At 56.8% G+C, this 14,938-nt stretch overlaps 9 protein-coding genes across 9 annotated transcripts; 5 read left to right on the top strand and 4 right to left on the bottom strand.

Annotated features, from left to right (window-relative positions):
• Positions 1 to 2: 2 nt before the first annotated feature.
• On the top strand, positions 3 to 1,326 carry M421DRAFT_528 (DUF171-domain-containing protein; the record flags this gene model as incomplete). The annotated part of the gene is made up of 2 exons (XM_033595052.1): positions 3 to 17; positions 67 to 1,326. 2 exons carry the CDS (start codon positions 3 to 5, stop codon positions 1,324 to 1,326), a joined length of 1,275 nt encoding a protein of 424 aa, XP_033454648.1.
• A 995-nt stretch (positions 1,327 to 2,321) lies between these two features.
• M421DRAFT_415432 (uncharacterized protein) lies at positions 2,322 to 3,437 on the bottom strand. Its single transcript, XM_033590699.1, has 3 exons — positions 3,245 to 3,437; positions 3,098 to 3,195; positions 2,322 to 3,048 (listed from the first exon to the last, which is right to left on the bottom strand). The coding sequence occupies exons 1-3, from the start codon at positions 3,413 to 3,415 to the stop codon at positions 2,574 to 2,576; spliced, it is 744 nt and encodes a 247-aa protein (XP_033454647.1). The 5' UTR covers positions 3,416 to 3,437; the 3' UTR covers positions 2,322 to 2,573.
• A 126-nt stretch (positions 3,438 to 3,563) lies between these two features.
• Positions 3,564 to 5,013, top strand: M421DRAFT_415430 (SURF-family protein Shy1). The gene is made up of 3 exons (XM_033590698.1): positions 3,564 to 4,396; positions 4,455 to 4,560; positions 4,609 to 5,013. The coding sequence occupies exons 1-3, from the start codon at positions 3,601 to 3,603 to the stop codon at positions 4,709 to 4,711; spliced, it is 1,005 nt and encodes a 334-aa protein (XP_033454646.1). The 5' UTR covers positions 3,564 to 3,600; the 3' UTR covers positions 4,712 to 5,013.
• Positions 4,401 to 6,512, bottom strand: M421DRAFT_415429 (uncharacterized protein). The gene is made up of 3 exons (XM_033590697.1): positions 6,129 to 6,512; positions 4,963 to 6,076; positions 4,401 to 4,886 (listed from the first exon to the last, which is right to left on the bottom strand). The coding sequence occupies exons 1-3, from the start codon at positions 6,481 to 6,483 to the stop codon at positions 4,730 to 4,732; spliced, it is 1,626 nt and encodes a 541-aa protein (XP_033454645.1). The 5' UTR covers positions 6,484 to 6,512; the 3' UTR covers positions 4,401 to 4,729.
• Positions 6,513 to 6,656: 144 nt separating this feature from the next.
• Positions 6,657 to 8,024, top strand: M421DRAFT_415428 (uncharacterized protein). The gene is made up of 3 exons (XM_033590696.1): positions 6,657 to 7,007; positions 7,057 to 7,339; positions 7,387 to 8,024. The coding sequence occupies exons 1-3, from the start codon at positions 6,686 to 6,688 to the stop codon at positions 7,616 to 7,618; spliced, it is 837 nt and encodes a 278-aa protein (XP_033454644.1). The 5' UTR covers positions 6,657 to 6,685; the 3' UTR covers positions 7,619 to 8,024.
• Positions 8,025 to 8,780: 756 nt separating this feature from the next.
• Positions 8,781 to 9,633, top strand: M421DRAFT_51363 (uncharacterized protein; the record flags this gene model as incomplete). The annotated part of the gene is made up of 6 exons (XM_033594926.1): positions 8,781 to 8,810; positions 8,860 to 8,892; positions 8,942 to 9,000; positions 9,054 to 9,234; positions 9,287 to 9,519; positions 9,567 to 9,633. The coding sequence occupies 6 exons, from the start codon at positions 8,781 to 8,783 to the stop codon at positions 9,631 to 9,633; spliced, it is 603 nt and encodes a 200-aa protein (XP_033454643.1).
• Positions 9,634 to 10,268: 635 nt separating this feature from the next.
• Positions 10,269 to 11,137, top strand: M421DRAFT_119774 (uncharacterized protein). Its single transcript, XM_033587284.1, has 3 exons — positions 10,269 to 10,551; positions 10,625 to 10,987; positions 11,115 to 11,137. The coding sequence occupies exons 1-2, from the start codon at positions 10,358 to 10,360 to the stop codon at positions 10,890 to 10,892; spliced, it is 462 nt and encodes a 153-aa protein (XP_033454642.1). The 5' UTR covers positions 10,269 to 10,357; the 3' UTR covers positions 10,893 to 10,987; positions 11,115 to 11,137.
• A 113-nt stretch (positions 11,138 to 11,250) lies between these two features.
• M421DRAFT_521 (uncharacterized protein) lies at positions 11,251 to 12,367 on the bottom strand (the record flags this gene model as incomplete). The annotated part of the gene is made up of 2 exons (XM_033594996.1): positions 11,251 to 11,578; positions 11,667 to 12,367. 2 exons carry the CDS (start codon positions 12,365 to 12,367, stop codon positions 11,251 to 11,253), a joined length of 1,029 nt encoding a protein of 342 aa, XP_033454641.1.
• A 539-nt stretch (positions 12,368 to 12,906) lies between these two features.
• M421DRAFT_415423 (putative amino acid transporter) lies at positions 12,907 to 14,856 on the bottom strand. The gene is made up of 5 exons (XM_033590695.1): positions 14,632 to 14,856; positions 14,402 to 14,586; positions 14,121 to 14,346; positions 13,837 to 14,071; positions 12,907 to 13,779 (listed from the first exon to the last, which is right to left on the bottom strand). Exons 1-5 carry the CDS (start codon positions 14,839 to 14,841, stop codon positions 12,974 to 12,976), a joined length of 1,662 nt encoding a protein of 553 aa, XP_033454640.1. The 5' UTR covers positions 14,842 to 14,856; the 3' UTR covers positions 12,907 to 12,973.
• Between the last annotated feature and the right edge of the window lie 82 nt (positions 14,857 to 14,938).

Genomic DNA, 14,938 nt, shown 5'->3' with positions numbered 1-14,938 from the left:
ATATGGTCGACAGCAAGGTACGGGATTTCCTCCACCTACTATATACTAATGCTTACATGGTTCCAGAAGCGCAAACATGCGGCCGTAGTCCTCCATCAGACCAACCAGCAAGCTAGTCCAAACAAGAAGAATAAGACAGAACCACAAGATGCCGAGGACATTGACACGTCGCGCCCTACGGCGCTCTTCAAGCCCACCAAGGCCAGGAACTGGACTGTCAGCATTGCGCTACCGGGAAGCTGGCTTCTAAATGCCAAAAAGCCGGATCACAAGACAATGCAAGTAGGACGTATCGCACGAGCTGCAGCCGTGTTCTGTGTCGATGAAATTGTCGTTTTTGATGACAATCCATCTGGGCTCACGCCCAATGTAGTGTCCGATCGATACACGCGCGGTAAGAAATCGAAGTCGAAACAAGAGATTCTCGATAGCATACTGGAAGAAGATGAGCCCTGGCAGAACCCAGACCAGTTTCTTTACCACGTCCTTGCGTTTGCTGAGTGCCCTCCACATCTCAGGTACAGCCATGACGACCCGAGCCTGAGTATCTTTCAGAAACACAAGAATCTTGAGTGGACCGGCACTCTACCAAGTATGGATATGCCTCATCATCTGAGGCCGCATGAGTGGTGTCAGTTCCGCGAGGGCGTGGTTATAGGACCGGCGGATGCACCAGTGGCTAGCAAAAGCTCAAGGAAGACGAGCAAGAAACAGACGGAGCAACACGTATATGTCAAGTGTGGCCTGTCTTTTCCGATTGTCGTCCCAATGCCCCCAGGCGCGCCGATCGAGCCCGCCATGCGCACAACGGTACGATTTGGCAACTCAGATCCTCCCAGGAACTGGCCGCACCTGTCGCAAGCCGAATGCGAAAGCCTTGAAGCCAGCGCTTGCGGGTCATCGCTTCCTCGCGAGGAAGCGGGATATTACTGGGGCTACTCTGTACGCAAGGCGTCATCCCTAAGCACGGTATTCTCCGAATGTGAGTTCTCGGGGGGCTATGACTTCACCGTCGGCACATCTGAACGAGGCGTCGACGTTCGCGACCTCATACCCTCAACAACTTCAAACCCTTCGGTGCAGGCGCCGGAGAAGTTCAATCATCTGCTCCTTGTCTTTGGAGGTGTTGCCGGGATCGAGCCAGCTGTAGCGAATGACCCTGTACTTGCAGAGAAAGGTCTTGGCAAAGGCAGTGCGCACACATTGTTTGACTCGTGGGTCAATCTCGTACCCGGTCAGGGTAGCAGGACGATCAGGACTGAAGAAGCGGTCGAGTTCGGCCTGTGCGCATTAAAACCGTACGTGGACTCTATGTACGACAAATAATGGGCAGGAGGTGCGTACGAGCTTGACTTTTAGGTCTGACGCGCTGTCCATGCCAGTCGCTCCGACCGCCTTGATTCAATCAAACACATAAGGAAATTCATCAAGAGATCGCCATGCCCGAAGGCGATCCCTCACAGCAATGAACTCAGAGATTATCCGATGCTCTGTTATCTTCGGATCAATTCGTGCTACTGCATCAGTGCGATGCTCAGCGTTACCAATGCTTCATGACCTTAACACATTTTTTGAATGCACGCGCGAACGCAACTACACCCAGCATAGCAACAAGACAATTATGATAGAGACATCAATTGTGGCACCGTGCACAGTCACCTGCAGGATGACAACGAAGGCGTGTCACTTCGTCTGGTGACCAAGGAAGCCAAGGCGTGGCCGAGCTGGTCACGCCTCAAGAGTGGAGTTGACATTTAAACACAGCCTTTCCAGCTGAATAGCTTCAAAGGAATCCCGCGTTTGCACTGCTCTCCAAGGTCGCGAAATCAAACGCCGTCACTGCAGACGCATGGCCTGAGACCATCCCGAGCCCTCGGACCCAGGCTTGACTCTATCTCTGTTTCCAAAAATCATCTCGCTCTACTGTAGCTCTGGATACACCTTTCAATCAGCGCAGAGATTAGTACGCACCAAGGGGAAAATGGTCAAGACAAATCATGACAAGTTTGAAGCATTAGTGACTCGTGTTTTGAAAGAAGTCGCAGCTTGATGATTCGTAACTTGCCGTCCTCTCTTTCCCTCATCCGAGCTGCGCTTCACGATCAATTGCTTGCCCTCCTATTGGCACGGTCACTTTTCTTCAAAAACTATTGGACGGATTGATGACTCGAATTCAGCCTTTCCACGTTATCCCAGACACAAGTCAATTGGAGGTCAAGATAGGCGTACATATGTACCGTTTTGCATACGAGATGCCATCTCTGAAACTAAAGGACACAGTTTCTTCTGAGTTGAGAGCAGCGTATGGAACTTCCAGCTACGAACGGCTGGCTCGCTTGGAAGAACGACGTTTCATTCTCCTACCCGAATAAGAGCTAGAATGGGTATGATCGCGGACAGCATGTAATCTAACTTCGGGATGAGGAATCCAATATTACACTTTTGCATCTTTGCGAATTAACACAATCGATGCAAGCTTGCTTAGAAAGATCTGACTAGTGCAGGATTCCTGCACTTCAAGATTGCGACATTCGTCGGTGTCTTTGTGATGGTCTAGACATATCCACTGGGTTTTATGCTTTCCGCATCGCCTTCCTCGTCCGCCCGATTTCCCTCTCCAGCGCCCTCAAATCGCCCGTCACAGCTGCCAACCGCACCACAGGCCCGTCTACAGCGTCTTTGAAAGATGCTTGTGCAAAGCGCAGCGCTGGTGGTACGAGGATGCCGAACATGCGGATTGGATCTACAACCTTCGGTTTCGCTGTGCTGGTCTTCTCCTTGGTTTTGTCCTCTGTAGACCGGTCCTTCGATTCCTCGTTTGGTTCAGTGTCTTCTTTTGGTTCAGTGTCTTCTTTTGGTTCAGTGTCTTCTTTTGGTTCAGTGTCTTCTTTTGGTTCAGTGTCTTCTTTTGGTTGAGTGTCTTCTTTTGGCTCTTGAGTCTGCTCTTTCCCACCCGCTTCCCTGCTGTTCCTGGATTTAGGAGCTGTGCTTGGAAGCGTTGAGACGACGGAAAAGCGCAGTCTGCACTCCTCGTCCTCCGCCACGAGGCTGCCTCCCATTAGCACACATCCGCCCGAGGAATTAAATGGATGCATACATCTTCCGTGTCGCCTGGACACGTTCATCGTAGCTGTCTCGTCCGTAGTGCACACCAGAGCGGTTGTGGAAGTTTGCTTGGGCGAGGGAGAAGTAGCCCTGCAGCTATGAATCAACAGCAGGAGGGGATGCAAGGATGTGGACGTACGGCAGATAGCTGCTTGGACAGCTGCTGCGTGAGCTTCTCGTACTCATCCAGAGTGTTCAGATACTGCTCTAGCAGAGTATCGAGGCGGGCGATGAGAGCATCTTTGTCACCACCAGCCGTTGGCATTGCAGGAGTAACTTGCGCAATCAGAGGAGCATGAACTTCAGCCATGAATGTCCTATGCCAGAAAAATAATAATCAAGGGTTGACGATCAGGTAACCATGGACAAACACAAGTCGATGTGGCGCTCTCTCCCGCGGCCGCCATCCCCCATTCGTCAACTAGCCTGCTGTCCATCTCAAATGCCATAGATGCGCTCCCTCACCACTCCACACGCACACGCGCAAGCCCCGAAATGTCAAATCCACACCCCTTCCTGCGCCTCTTCAGGCAATACTCGACACAAACGGCGTCCACATTCGCCCGCACAACCCGCATATCCCACGGCCCGCAATGCCTGCGCGCACCCACGCGACCCTCGCGCCCAAAAGCCCTGTTCTTTATGCAGCGGCGCCACGCCCACGGGCCCGACGGGCTGGATCCAAACTTCGTCTCGATCCTGGACCGGCCGGCGAAAATGGCGCGCGTGGGCAAGCAACACGGGCCCGGGCTGATCATCCTGGCCATCATCCCGCTCACGGCCTTTGTGCTGGGGTGCTGGCAAGTGCAGCGGCTGGGCTGGAAGACGGAGCTGATTGCGCGCTTCGAGGACCGGCTTACATTCCCGCCGTTGGAGCTGCCGCACCGAATCGACGAGAGCATGGTCGATGCGTTTGACTACCGGCGCGTGTATGCCAAGGGCGTGCTGCGGCATGATCAGGAGATGCTCATTGGACCGCGCTTGCAGGACGGCGAGGACGGGTATACGGTTGTGACGCCGCTGGAGCGGTGGGATGAGCAGGGGCGGAGTAGCAAGATTCTGTGCTGCAGGGGGTGGATTAAGAAGGACGCTGTCAAGCATTGGTTTCGACGGCAGCACGGGGCACTGCCGGAGGGGGAGGTTATGATTGAGGGGCTGCTGAGGGTCCCGCCGAAGGGGAATATGTTTACGCCCAAGAATGTGCCGGAGGAGGGAAAGTGGTTTTTTCCGAGTGTCGAGGAGATGGCGGACTGGAGTGGGAGTCAGAGAGTGTGGATTGAGGAGACGATGAGTGAGTGCATCTATTCTTATCGTTCAGGCCTGCGTGAAAAAGTACCTGACGATTGCAGCACCGGATCTGCTCACGAATTTTGAGCGCGAACCAAAGGGTATACCGATTGGACGCGCGCCGACAGTGAATCTGAGGAACAACCATACGCAGTATATCTTCACATGGTAAGACTTCCTCCCGGCAACTAAACGGACTCTAGCTGATGTCGCCAGGTATGCGCTGAGTTTCGCCACATCCATCATGTTCTGGATGGTCGTCAAGAAGCCGCTCTCCGGCACACAGCGACGCGTGCGCCACAGCTCCGAGTGGTCATAAAGTAACATATCTCAACTCTCACTCCTTGTCTTCCTCCTGTACAGCCGCTAGTCGCTTCCGCTTCTGACCCCGGAGTTTAGGCTGCGGCTCCATCCTGAGCTGTTGCAGCAACTCCCTGGGCAGCAATTTCTGCGCAAGCGAGAAGGTCGTGCTGTTATTGCTTGTCTTGCGCGTCCTGAGTATGTCAGCGTTTGTAGAACAGGGAGCTGTACACATATGGTATATGTACAGCAAGTGCGAATGTAACATACCGTCGCATGAGCGCCAGGACATCGCTCTCTTCAATCATCCTTCGACCTGCGTGCTGTGCGTATGCAGCCAGATCGATGCTGATCTGCTCGAAGAAGTCGTCTGTTGTTTGCACAAGAACGGCTAGTGCGTCTTTGTTGAGCTGCGCTTTACTACCTTGCGACTTCATGAAGCTGAGTGCTAACTTCTTGACCGGTGCAGCTGAGAAGGATGGGTAGTCCAGACCGAATCGTGACAGCTTGAGCTCTTTCCGCTTCGAATCCATGCGCTTCTGGACTGAAGTCGAAGCTTCAGGCGCTTGCAAGCTGCGGTCTAGGGCGGACTCTTCTTCGCGGTAAGCCGCGAGCTCGGGATCGTCTTCTTCGCCAGGATCTGATTCCCAGCCTGTCATGCCGAATGCGGCTGTAGGCTCGCCCATGTCCAATGCTGCTGTCTCTTCTGCTTCGTCGAGTGCGGCTTCTTCTTCTCCTTCGACGTCCAGGTCCTCGTCCTCCTCCGAAACATCTGGCAGCGCGACGGTCTCATCCAGCTCTACTTGATCCTGCGCTTCTCCCTCAACGGGCGCTCGTATCCGCTCTGGGATGTGGAATCTGAAAGTCGGCTCCTCGGTGTCATCATCTCCTTGACCAAATACACCCAAGTCTGCATCGCTGGATGGTCCGTCACGCCGGCCTGTCAAAGCTGCCACTGTATCTTCATCCTCCTCGACGATGGTCTGATCAAGCAACCGATCAAAAGCCCCAGTGCGCCGCCGGTTGATGAACGTCCCGTCAATCTCAAACTCGTCGCCCTCGACCCCAAGCTCGCTGAACTCGGCAAACCTGTCACTGACTCTCCTGGCATATCGCGGATCTTCGCTCAGCGCTCGGCGGCCGAACTCGAGAGACTGGACTGTAGCTCCGTCTACGTCCTCCGGCAACTCCGGGAGCAGCGATTGCCTCGGTGGTCGCTCGTGGAAGCTGTCATCGTCGTACATGTCCTCCAGCGGCATGCTGAGCCGGGGCGCAGCAATATCGGGGCTCTCCACAACATCTGGGAGGTCGAGCGCAGAGTGTCGGGTTCGGCGTGGGAGTGTCTGAGGCTCGGGCTCGACAGGGCGGCTGTCACGCGCAAGCGCTTTGCAATGTTAGTGAGCCGAGAGGAATAAAGAAGAAGTGTATTGCAGTACCTCTGCTGAGGTTGCGCAGGAGGTCTCGAGGCGTCTCTCGCTGAAACCTCCCGCTCCTGCGCCGGTTGTTCCCTGGTGTTCGCGCGGCATTGGCTCGTTCTCTCAGCGCTCTGATCGCATGCGGTGTAGTTGGTGCTGCCCTGCGCGCTGAAATCGGTCGCGTTGCCGGCCCTCCTCGCGGAGTCCTGGCCGTAGTGCCTGGGGTTCGAAAGGTGGGTGTCCGCCCGGCTGGTGTGGGGCCTGCGCTGATTGCACGGCGAGAGGGCGTGATGGGCTCGGTGCGCGCAGTGGAATTTGGTGTCGCAACGATCTCCGGCGACAGGCGCTGCTTCTTGCGCGCAGATCCAGACGCCATGGTTGCGCAGCTTTAAGAATACAACTCCGAGGTGGGCTTGTTGACGGCCGTCAATCAACACGGAAGGCGCGTTCAACGCGCCGGAATCTAGGCCGAGTGCGGCGCTAGCGTACCTGTCCTTATCGATTGACCGTCGACTTTTTGGGACTTTTTCTGTTGCACGCTGCCCATGCTGCAAAGCTTCACACAGAACATGAACAACATGTCAGACTCGGATTCGGAAGGAGGCGTGCCTCTGATCGAGGCGGAGTTTGATCCCACGGCAAACTCGAAAAAGAGAAAGGCGGAGGCAGAACCTGAAGGCGGCATCGACAGCAAGAAAGAGAAGAAAAAAGCGAAGAGGAAGCAGAAGAAGCAGGCCAAGGCGAAGAACATCGACGAAGATGATCTGGATCAAGAGTTAGGTGTCAATCATGCTTTCGAGCGCATGGACGGTCAATTGGTAGCGGACTATGTCAACGCTCGAACACGATTATACGGGAAGGACCTGAGCAGTGTCGAGCTGGAAGACAAGTTTATCCCTGGTGCGTACGACCAGTCTCTATGATATTGGGGATTCGCTGACCGCAACAGCACGCACCATATATGACAGCACAAGCTACAGTGAACCCCGGAAACTGGACAACCTTTCAAGCTTCCTAAAGAAGCAGTTTGGCGATTTGAAGCCGACGTCGACCAAGCCTCTAGGAGCGCCGCATACCATTGTGGTGACTGCTTCTGGCATCCGGGCAGCCGACGTGTGCAGGTCGCTCAAGACGGGGCTCCCAAAGCAAGGCGTGAAAGATGTCAAGGTGGAGAAGCTGTTTGCAAAGCACTTGAAGCTCGCAGACCAGGTCGCGAGTCTGAAGAAGAATAGGTGCGTACATTGAGACTATGGTGGGCGAATTGGCTGACTCGGTGCAGAGTGGACTATGGCGTTGGGACGCCGGACCGGCTCTCTGTCTTGCTTGAGGATGGTGCACTTTCAACAGCCAACCTGAAGCGTGTGGTGGTTGATGTTTCGTACATTGACCAGAAAAAGCGCGGCATCCTCGACATGAAAGACCTGCACGAGCCCCTGATCAAGCTGCTGCTGAGGAAAGAGTTCCTGGGCGAGGACAAAGAAGGCGGGGACGAGCTGTTTGTGTTCTACTGAGATGTGATGCGAGAGTCGGAGCTGCACAAGATACCCAAAGTTAGACAGCCTGGAATAAACCACGAGATCAGCGACCTGGCTCGGAGATCAAGCTACCTAGGTCCGGGCTCGCTAGACTTAGGATTCGCCGTCTCGGAAGTGCGGGCTCAAAACATGTGCTGATGCACCATGGCACTCGCACCATGCCTGAGCGCTGTGATTCGGCGGACGCAAACGCAAAAGTAGAAACTAGAAACCCACATGTTTGCCTGGGTGGTGCGGATGCCGGGCGTGAAGCGGTCTGCAGGCGAATAGAAGGCACTGGTGCTGAAAATGCAGCGTGCAGGCCGAATCACAGCGCCGACAGGCCAACAACAGCCAGAATGCCGCGCGCGGCCCCACATCTGTTGACATGAGAAAAATCCACAGCGTGTGTCAAGGGCAGCGCGCTGTGGCTGGCCGTGTCTGCGCCGGCGAAGGAGGCAGCGGCAGGCATGCACCAGTACTGCGCAGGCGGGAGGCAGACGGCAGACACGGTCATACTTCAAGCTACCTAGGTCCTGGGGTCTGCGAATCAGGACCGGCAGCGCCAGTGGACGACCAAGTGGACGACCAAGTGGCTCCTGCTGCCGATCCGTGCGCAGTGCCTATCAGGGCATCGCAGAGGCATGGCTGGTTGAGGTGAGAGTCGTGGGCGCGAGGTTTTGTCGCAGGCCTGTTTGATGTGTGAGAGGACTCCGTGTGCACGTCGTAGGTACGAAAGCGTCAAGGCCCCAGACGTGTCGTGTCCTGCAGTCACCCTCCAAAGCTGCCTCTGCAATTGTTCAGTCCTCTCCGCCCTGTCCTGCCAGTGACGAAGCTCGAACTATCGCACCTTGGCCACCTCCCGGCCACGACTGCCCCCCGCGCGACTCGCGAGCAAGCTCAACCGCCGCCGCCAAGCGAGCCCCCCTACTGCATTGCAGATAGCTCCCGCGACCCTCGCAGAAGCTACGAAAAGCGAAAAGAGCTGCGACTTCTGCTCGACAAGACCCTGAACGTCCACCTGCCTGCACGTCGCCCCAGCAAGCTCCACCTCGACCGCCGGTCCCCTCGCCGCCCCAGAGCCGCCGAACAGGGCTCACGTACCCGCACTATCTACATACACCCTACACCCTAATCCGACGACGCGTCCTCCTGCACAATGGCCGCCCCTGCGACCCAATCCCTAAAGGTGCGCAGCCGTAAGCCTTGCTGCAATGGCTGCATGCTGACTCTGACAGTGTGTCGTGACTGGCGACGGTGCCGTGGGCAAAGTGAGCCACCGCGCGCTGCGTGCCGCCAAACTGCTGGCTAACTGTGCAGACATGTCTCCTCATTTCCTACACAACGAATGCCTTCCCCGGCGAGTACATTCCCACTGTGTAAGTCTGGCCGAATCCGAGTACCGCCGAAACCGGGGCTAATGCCGTCGCAGCTTCGACAACTACTCGGCGAATGTCATGGTTGATGGCAAGCCCATCAGCCTGGGGCTGTGGGATACTGCTGGACAGGAAGATTACGACAGACTGCGACCGCTGTCGTACCCCCAGACCGACGTGTTCCTCATCTGCTTCTCCATTGTCAGCCCGCCATCGTTCGACAACGTAAAGGCGAAGGTAAGTCTCGACGACGCGCACGCCCATGCATCACGTAGCTGACACGGTCCAGTGGTACCCTGAGATCGACCACCACGCACCGGGCGTACCCATCATCCTCGTCGGCACGAAGCTCGATCTGCGCGACGACGAGACCACCAAGGAGTCGCTGCGCCAGAAGAAGATGGCGCCCATCCAATACGAGCAGGCAGTCATGGTCGCCAAGGAGATCAAGGCACAGAAGTACCTCGAGTGCTCTGCGCTCACACAGCGCAACCTGAAGAGCGTCTTTGACGAGGCAATCCGGTGCGTATTCCGCCCTCGAGCAGAGGCCCCAGGCTAATCTCAAGCAGCGCCGTCCTTAGCCCCCGCCCTCAACAATCCCAGCAGAAGAAGAAGAGCAAGTGCACCATCTTATAAGTGGTGACCCACACCAGGCACGGCGATGATCTGGCGTGATCATGGACACCCCCGGGAGCTTGAATATAATGCGTCCATCGAACCCAGCGCCGATGCAGAAGCGAACATACCCTCTACCCAGCACACTCCCACAGCAAGCCCGCCTTGCTGGTGCCATTTCCTCACACCCTCACACATCGGCATCTTCTTGATAGCACCTTGCACACCTCTCGTTCGGCGAATCGAACAGGGCCAGGGGCTACGCTTACGAGCCGTTTTTTGCTGCATTACTCTCTTTTGGCACGGTGGACTGCGGATCTGAGTTTAGCATTTACGATAGACCTTTGTCTTCTGAATATCACGCATTGGTTTCTGCAGCGGACGCCAGACTGGGGCTTGACAATTGTGCAATTGCTCGTGATGAGTGTCTTGAATGCTGGTGGCGGTTTGAACTTTTTGATGTCATTGAGAAGTTACAATGGCACCGTCATCACCGGCAGCCTGAGTATGGACAGTGCTGGCAGTAAGTAACCATAAGTGCAGTATCCTCATAATTCTGCTGCCTGGTGAAGCTGTTTACTCTATCACGTAATGATTCAACCAATCACGAAGCTCATGACGCCACTAGCACTTGGAGTGGATCTTTCGAGAAACGACCTCCGAGAAACGTCGACCGACCTCATTTGCCCTCCACAACAAGCAACACTCAATCACCCTCTCCAATCACTCCAACCCATCAGCAATCATGCCTCGTCAACGTGGAGGAGCCGCGCCTGTCCGCCCCAGGCCTACCGTCCCTGCCGCGAAGCCCGCCCCGGCACCCGCTCGCCAGCACTCGACTGCTGCCGCGCCCGCTCCTCCTGCTGCGGCCGCGGCGCCCCCGGCCGCTGCTACACCTCAGGGCCCCGGTCTGTTCGGCCAGATGGCCTCTACCGCTGCGTACGTCTCCCCATGCCATCAGACTATTGCAATACCCGCAACGTTGTACATACAGCATACTAACCTCTTCCAGCGGTGTCGCAGTCGGCTCCTCGATCGGCCACGCCGTCGGCGGCTGGTTCGGCGGCGGAAGCAGCGCACCTGCTGAGGCTGCGCCCCAGAGCACCGAGTTCCAGACCCAGCACCAGGTCAACACCAGCGCGCAGGCGCAGACCGGGCCGTGTGCCGAGAACGTTACAAGCTTCCGCAAGTGCATGGACGAGAACCAGGGTAGCCTGAACATCTGTGGGTGGTATCTCGATCAGCTCAAGGCTTGCCAGGCGGCGGCTGGTCAGTACTAGGCGGATGTCGATGTGAAGAGAGGAAGAGACGTGGATAGAAGGAAGAGAATGGAGACCGCCAACCAGCACATTGCATATTTGCGTTGCTTGAGAGTGTAATATACATCAGCATCTGAATCACCACTTTGGCTGAACGCTCAGTCGATCATCGCTCGCCGAAAGGCATGATCAAACAGACAAGTCATACACTCTTTCAAACAGGCACTAACCGGTTCATATGAGATTTAGTCTATACACACTGCCCCGTCTAGAACATGCCAACACAGCGCCAATTAAACAACCTGTCTACTCACCCGCTCCACCGCCTCCCTGCTCTTCCACCTCACAAACCCGGCCGCTCAGGCCCCAACAACCGACTCTAATCATTCACCTCGGCGCCCGCACTCTTCACTTCCCTCGCCTTGCCCTTGTCCAGCGTCTGCAAGTCCCTCCCCCCCATCAGGTCGCGCGAGCCCTTGCTGTCCCGCGACCGGTCGCTGAGGTTGAATGTCGCGGCTGCGCCGCCGTGGCCAGTGCCGTCGCTCTCGTAGCTCTGCATCAGCGGTCGCAGGTACGGGATTACGCAGGATACGATTGTGTAGCTGATGGCTAGTTGCGTTGGGGCGTGGATCCGGGAGCTGTGGATGGCGGTTGTGGGCGCGGGGAGCGTGAGGAAGAGGAGGTGGGCGAGGGTCAGTGCTACGTTGCTGGGTGCATGTTAGCGTCGACATCCTCGTTGAACGCAGGCAAGAGAGGGGTGAATGGAGAGGCAAGGAAAGGGAAGCCAATACGTACGGCAGTCTGCACGCGAAAGCACCAACGACGGTCCCCTTTGCTCGCATGCTCATGCTCCGCCCCCACACCATGTACACGCTCGCCCCGACCAGCGCTACTTCCAGCACCATGTCTACAACAGATATGTACACCCATCGCCTCCAAGCGCCGTGGCACTGCCCCAGTATATCGCGACACCCGGTCCCAACGACGACGCCGCAGGACACGAACCACACCGTCGCCGCAACAACCAGCCCCCACGCCGCGCGCCGCTGATGCTTGAACGGGTTGAGGCCCACCAACATCAGCGCACAGCTAACCTTGGACATCCACAGCGTCGCCAGATACAGCACCGTTGTACCAAGCACCCCCTGTTCAAGCGTCCGCACAACCCCCTCATCGAGCCCCTCGACGCTCTTCCCCAGCCCCTCCCCGATCAGCCACAGCGTCAATCCCGCCTCGCCCAGCCCAATAACCATCCCCGCGTAGAACGTGCAGTCGTCGCCGTTCCGGGACCCCGCGTTGCGCCGCGCCCATACCCGCACCGCTGTGCTGAGCAGAAGCAGACCCACGCTGAACCCCGCCAGGATCGCGATGATGCCCGTTTGGTCCTGTGGCGTGACGGCCGTGAGCGGCGCGTGGATCGTAGTGCTGTGCGTCGCCGACGCGGGCCCGGTCGAGGCGGTACGTGGGCCGTCGTCAGAGGCCGTGGTTGCGTGCATGGAGGCCGTGGATCAGCGGTGCAAGGTGCGCATGGCGTGCGCACAAGACGGGTGAGTGCGGTGCTGCTGATGAGGTCGAAGGCCGGGGTGAGCGCGCATGGTATTGTCTCGCGGTGCTCTGTCGTCGCGAAGGGAAGGGGCGCTAGGGCAGTGAGAAGCCGGTTCTTTCACTGCAGGCCACGTCGATGGGTGGGCGTGTGATCTGCGGTTCGATGGTTCGAGCTTGGCGAGGCTGAGCTCCAGCTCGCTCCAACGACGTGGGTGCGTGGTGGCCGCATCGAGACAAGAGCCCTGCGTGTCGGCGACGAGGACGCTCGCTTTTGGACCGCAGTCTGGAATTGCGGATCGCTGCGTTACAGGTCGAGATAGCAGTGCGGCGCGGGCTGCAGGCTCAGCAATGGGGGAGCCTTTGTTGGGTCGATGCTGCGTGCGGATGGGGAGTCCGGGGGCGTGGAACAAAGAGACACCACGTGCGGCTTTACAGGACCGTCAGTCAGCCTTGAGTGTGCGATTTGAAATTCAGGTGTCGAATAGATGAGGGCAGAAGCAGTGTTAGATCTACAGTCTACATGATTAGGATCGCTCTACTGCAAACGAACCGTGGAATCAGAATGTCGAGCCCGACGCTTCCGACAGACTCCTGACCACCTTCACCGGCCCCATATACACATGCTTGCCCTGGACGTGATACATGAGCAAGCACAGGACAAACACGGACACGAACAGCACAACAGCCCAGTTGAAGTTCTCCGCGTCGACGCCCGCGAACGTCGGCCAGAAACTCCAGAAGCCCGCAAACAAGACGTACGCCAGCCCCACGATATTAACGCCCATGCCCCACCGCCCCAGACTCCATCGCGCGCCGGGCAGCGACGCGGGTTGTGTGAGTCGGCGGTACAGGATGCACGACAGACTTACGGTGTACGTGAACATCAGGCTCACGACCTGCAGGCTGACAATAGCATCAAACGCGGTGGTGGAGCCGATGTTGATGAGCGCCAGCAGCGCCGCAATCACAGACGACAGCAGCACCGCGTTGCTGGGGATCTCCTTGTTGCGGTCGACCCTGGCGATCCAGCTGGAAAACGGCAGACCGCGGTCGCGCGCAAACGCAAAGGTCTGGCGTGCCGTGCTGGCGCCAAAATTGACGTTCGCTGCGCTCACGATTAGGAGTACGATGATGGTTAGTGCGTTTACACCCTGTGGGGATAGCGCCTTGGTGAAGACGTATAGGAAGGGGTACCCTGTGGGGTGCGAGATGGCGGCGTCGACGTCGTCGATGGCGAAGAGGAAGCCGACGAGGAAGACGATGGCCATGATGCTGTTGCCGAAGTAGGACCAGAAGAGCGAGATGGGCACGTTGCGCGAGGCGTCGCGGACTTCCTCGGCCATGTGGGCCGTTGCGTCTGAGCCTGGAGATGGGTTGTTAGTAGTAGTACAGAGGACGTAGGTGTGGTTGGCGCACAAACCGAGGATGGAGTAGATGGCGGAGATCTGGCCGACCATTAGTGACGCGCCGAGAGAGCTCCAGTCGCCGGCGTTGGAGAAGTTGGTGAATACATCTTTGGCCGTGCGGTGCGGTGCGAGGCACCAGAGCGTCACGGCGACAGCTAGAAAAGCGAGGACGTGAAGCACCATGAGCCCGTTTTGAATGCGCGGCCAGAGGTCGTGGCCCCAGATGTTCGAGACGTACACGATGAAGACCTGTTCTGTATTAGTCAAGTCCCGTTGAACAAGTCCATTCCATATCTACCATTGCGAAGACGAATAGCGTGCCCTCCCATCGCTGAGGTTCATGCTTTGGATTGTTAACAACGATCAAAGCCTGTGCGATGGTTCCAGTCAAGAAACAATCTGCGGCGTTGCCTGCTTGCCAAGAGAGCGTCGACATCCAGCCCACAACGTAGGACAGGAATTGCTGATACTGCGGTGGCGCAAACTCAGACACCCAGTGGTACTGACCGCCAGATGTTGGCGCCCTGTGTATGTCTCAGCATGTATACAGCTCAAGCCATGTGCACTTTGGAAACATACATGGACGACATCTCTGCTAAGCTCATCTCGACGAACGTGAAGCCAACAAACGTCCATATGTAACTCCAGAACAGGCCACTTAGTCCGCCGTTGATCAGCCCTTGGGTGCAAGCGATCATGAGGTACTCCCATATCGCAGTCAGGACGATGGCGAAGCTCAGCGCTGAGAGTGGTCGGTAGTTGCGCTGCATGGGGTTAGCCAGCTGTGCAAGAAGTATTGACTTGATTACCTTTAGTACTTGCTTCTTGCCCATGCGATACATATCCCCGCGATCATGTATCGTGACACCCTCCTTCACCCTGCGAAGAACGACGTCCGGCGCGACATGTCCGTCGTTGAGGAAGTCTACCAGCGCGATCTCTCGAGAGGCGTTGCTGTGGTGCTTGTACAAGTCCTTTGGTCTCGTCGGGCTCAACTGCAGGCTTTCAGGGTCAGACATGCTGCGCAAAGTGTCTGTTGCATTGTTGGACTTGGACAATGTCCAAACGTCTGTGTCTTTGTGTCAAGGGATGTTGTCGAGGATGGCATTAATTGGC

This window comes from Didymella exigua, assembly GCF_010094145.1.
Source record: "Didymella exigua CBS 183.55 unplaced genomic scaffold M421scaffold_1, whole genome shotgun sequence".
NCBI classification, from domain to species: domain Eukaryota; kingdom Fungi; phylum Ascomycota; class Dothideomycetes; order Pleosporales; family Didymellaceae; genus Didymella; species Didymella exigua.
This window is presented reverse-complemented; position numbering and strand designations above follow the sequence as displayed.

What these genes read in the sequence shown, in the direction of transcription:
- M421DRAFT_415432 (XM_033590699.1), bottom strand. Translation starts at nt 3,415, where the DNA reads ATGGCTGAAGTTCATGCTCCTCTGATTGCGCAAGTTACTCCTGCAATG. An exon ending in TGTCCAAGCAGCTATCTGCC is followed by an intron (nt 3,196 to 3,244) that starts GTACGTCCACAT and finishes TCATAGCTGCAG; the next exon opens with GGCTACTTCTCCCTCGCCCA. An exon ending in GTCCAGGCGACACGGAAGAT is followed by an intron (nt 3,049 to 3,097) that starts GTATGCATCCAT and finishes AATGGGAGGCAG; the next exon opens with CCTCGTGGCGGAGGACGAGG.
- M421DRAFT_415430 (XM_033590698.1), top strand. Translation starts at nt 3,601, where the DNA reads ATGTCAAATCCACACCCCTTCCTGCGCCTCTTCAGGCAATACTCGACA. An exon ending in GTGGATTGAGGAGACGATGA is followed by an intron (nt 4,397 to 4,454) that starts GTGAGTGCATCT and finishes TGACGATTGCAG; the next exon opens with CACCGGATCTGCTCACGAAT. An exon ending in ACGCAGTATATCTTCACATG is followed by an intron (nt 4,561 to 4,608) that starts GTAAGACTTCCT and finishes TGATGTCGCCAG; the next exon opens with GTATGCGCTGAGTTTCGCCA.
- M421DRAFT_415429 (XM_033590697.1), bottom strand. Translation starts at nt 6,483, where the DNA reads ATGGCGTCTGGATCTGCGCGCAAGAAGCAGCGCCTGTCGCCGGAGATC. An exon ending in CCTGCGCAACCTCAGCAGAG is followed by an intron (nt 6,077 to 6,128) that starts GTACTGCAATAC and finishes AACATTGCAAAG; the next exon opens with CGCTTGCGCGTGACAGCCGC. An exon ending in GTCCTGGCGCTCATGCGACG is followed by an intron (nt 4,887 to 4,962) that starts GTATGTTACATT and finishes TGACATACTCAG; the next exon opens with GACGCGCAAGACAAGCAATA.
- M421DRAFT_415428 (XM_033590696.1), top strand. Translation starts at nt 6,686, where the DNA reads ATGTCAGACTCGGATTCGGAAGGAGGCGTGCCTCTGATCGAGGCGGAG. An exon ending in GGAAGACAAGTTTATCCCTG is followed by an intron (nt 7,008 to 7,056) that starts GTGCGTACGACC and finishes TGACCGCAACAG; the next exon opens with CACGCACCATATATGACAGC. An exon ending in GCGAGTCTGAAGAAGAATAG is followed by an intron (nt 7,340 to 7,386) that starts GTGCGTACATTG and finishes GACTCGGTGCAG; the next exon opens with AGTGGACTATGGCGTTGGGA.
- M421DRAFT_119774 (XM_033587284.1), top strand. Translation starts at nt 10,358, where the DNA reads ATGCCTCGTCAACGTGGAGGAGCCGCGCCTGTCCGCCCCAGGCCTACC. An exon ending in CAGATGGCCTCTACCGCTGC is followed by an intron (nt 10,552 to 10,624) that starts GTACGTCTCCCC and finishes AACCTCTTCCAG; the next exon opens with CGGTGTCGCAGTCGGCTCCT.
- M421DRAFT_415423 (XM_033590695.1), bottom strand. Translation starts at nt 14,841, where the DNA reads ATGTCTGACCCTGAAAGCCTGCAGTTGAGCCCGACGAGACCAAAGGAC. An exon ending in CGCTATTCGTCTTCGCAATG is followed by an intron (nt 14,072 to 14,120) that starts GTAGATATGGAA and finishes AATACAGAACAG; the next exon opens with GTCTTCATCGTGTACGTCTC. An exon ending in CGCCATCTACTCCATCCTCG is followed by an intron (nt 13,780 to 13,836) that starts GTTTGTGCGCCA and finishes ACCCATCTCCAG; the next exon opens with GCTCAGACGCAACGGCCCAC.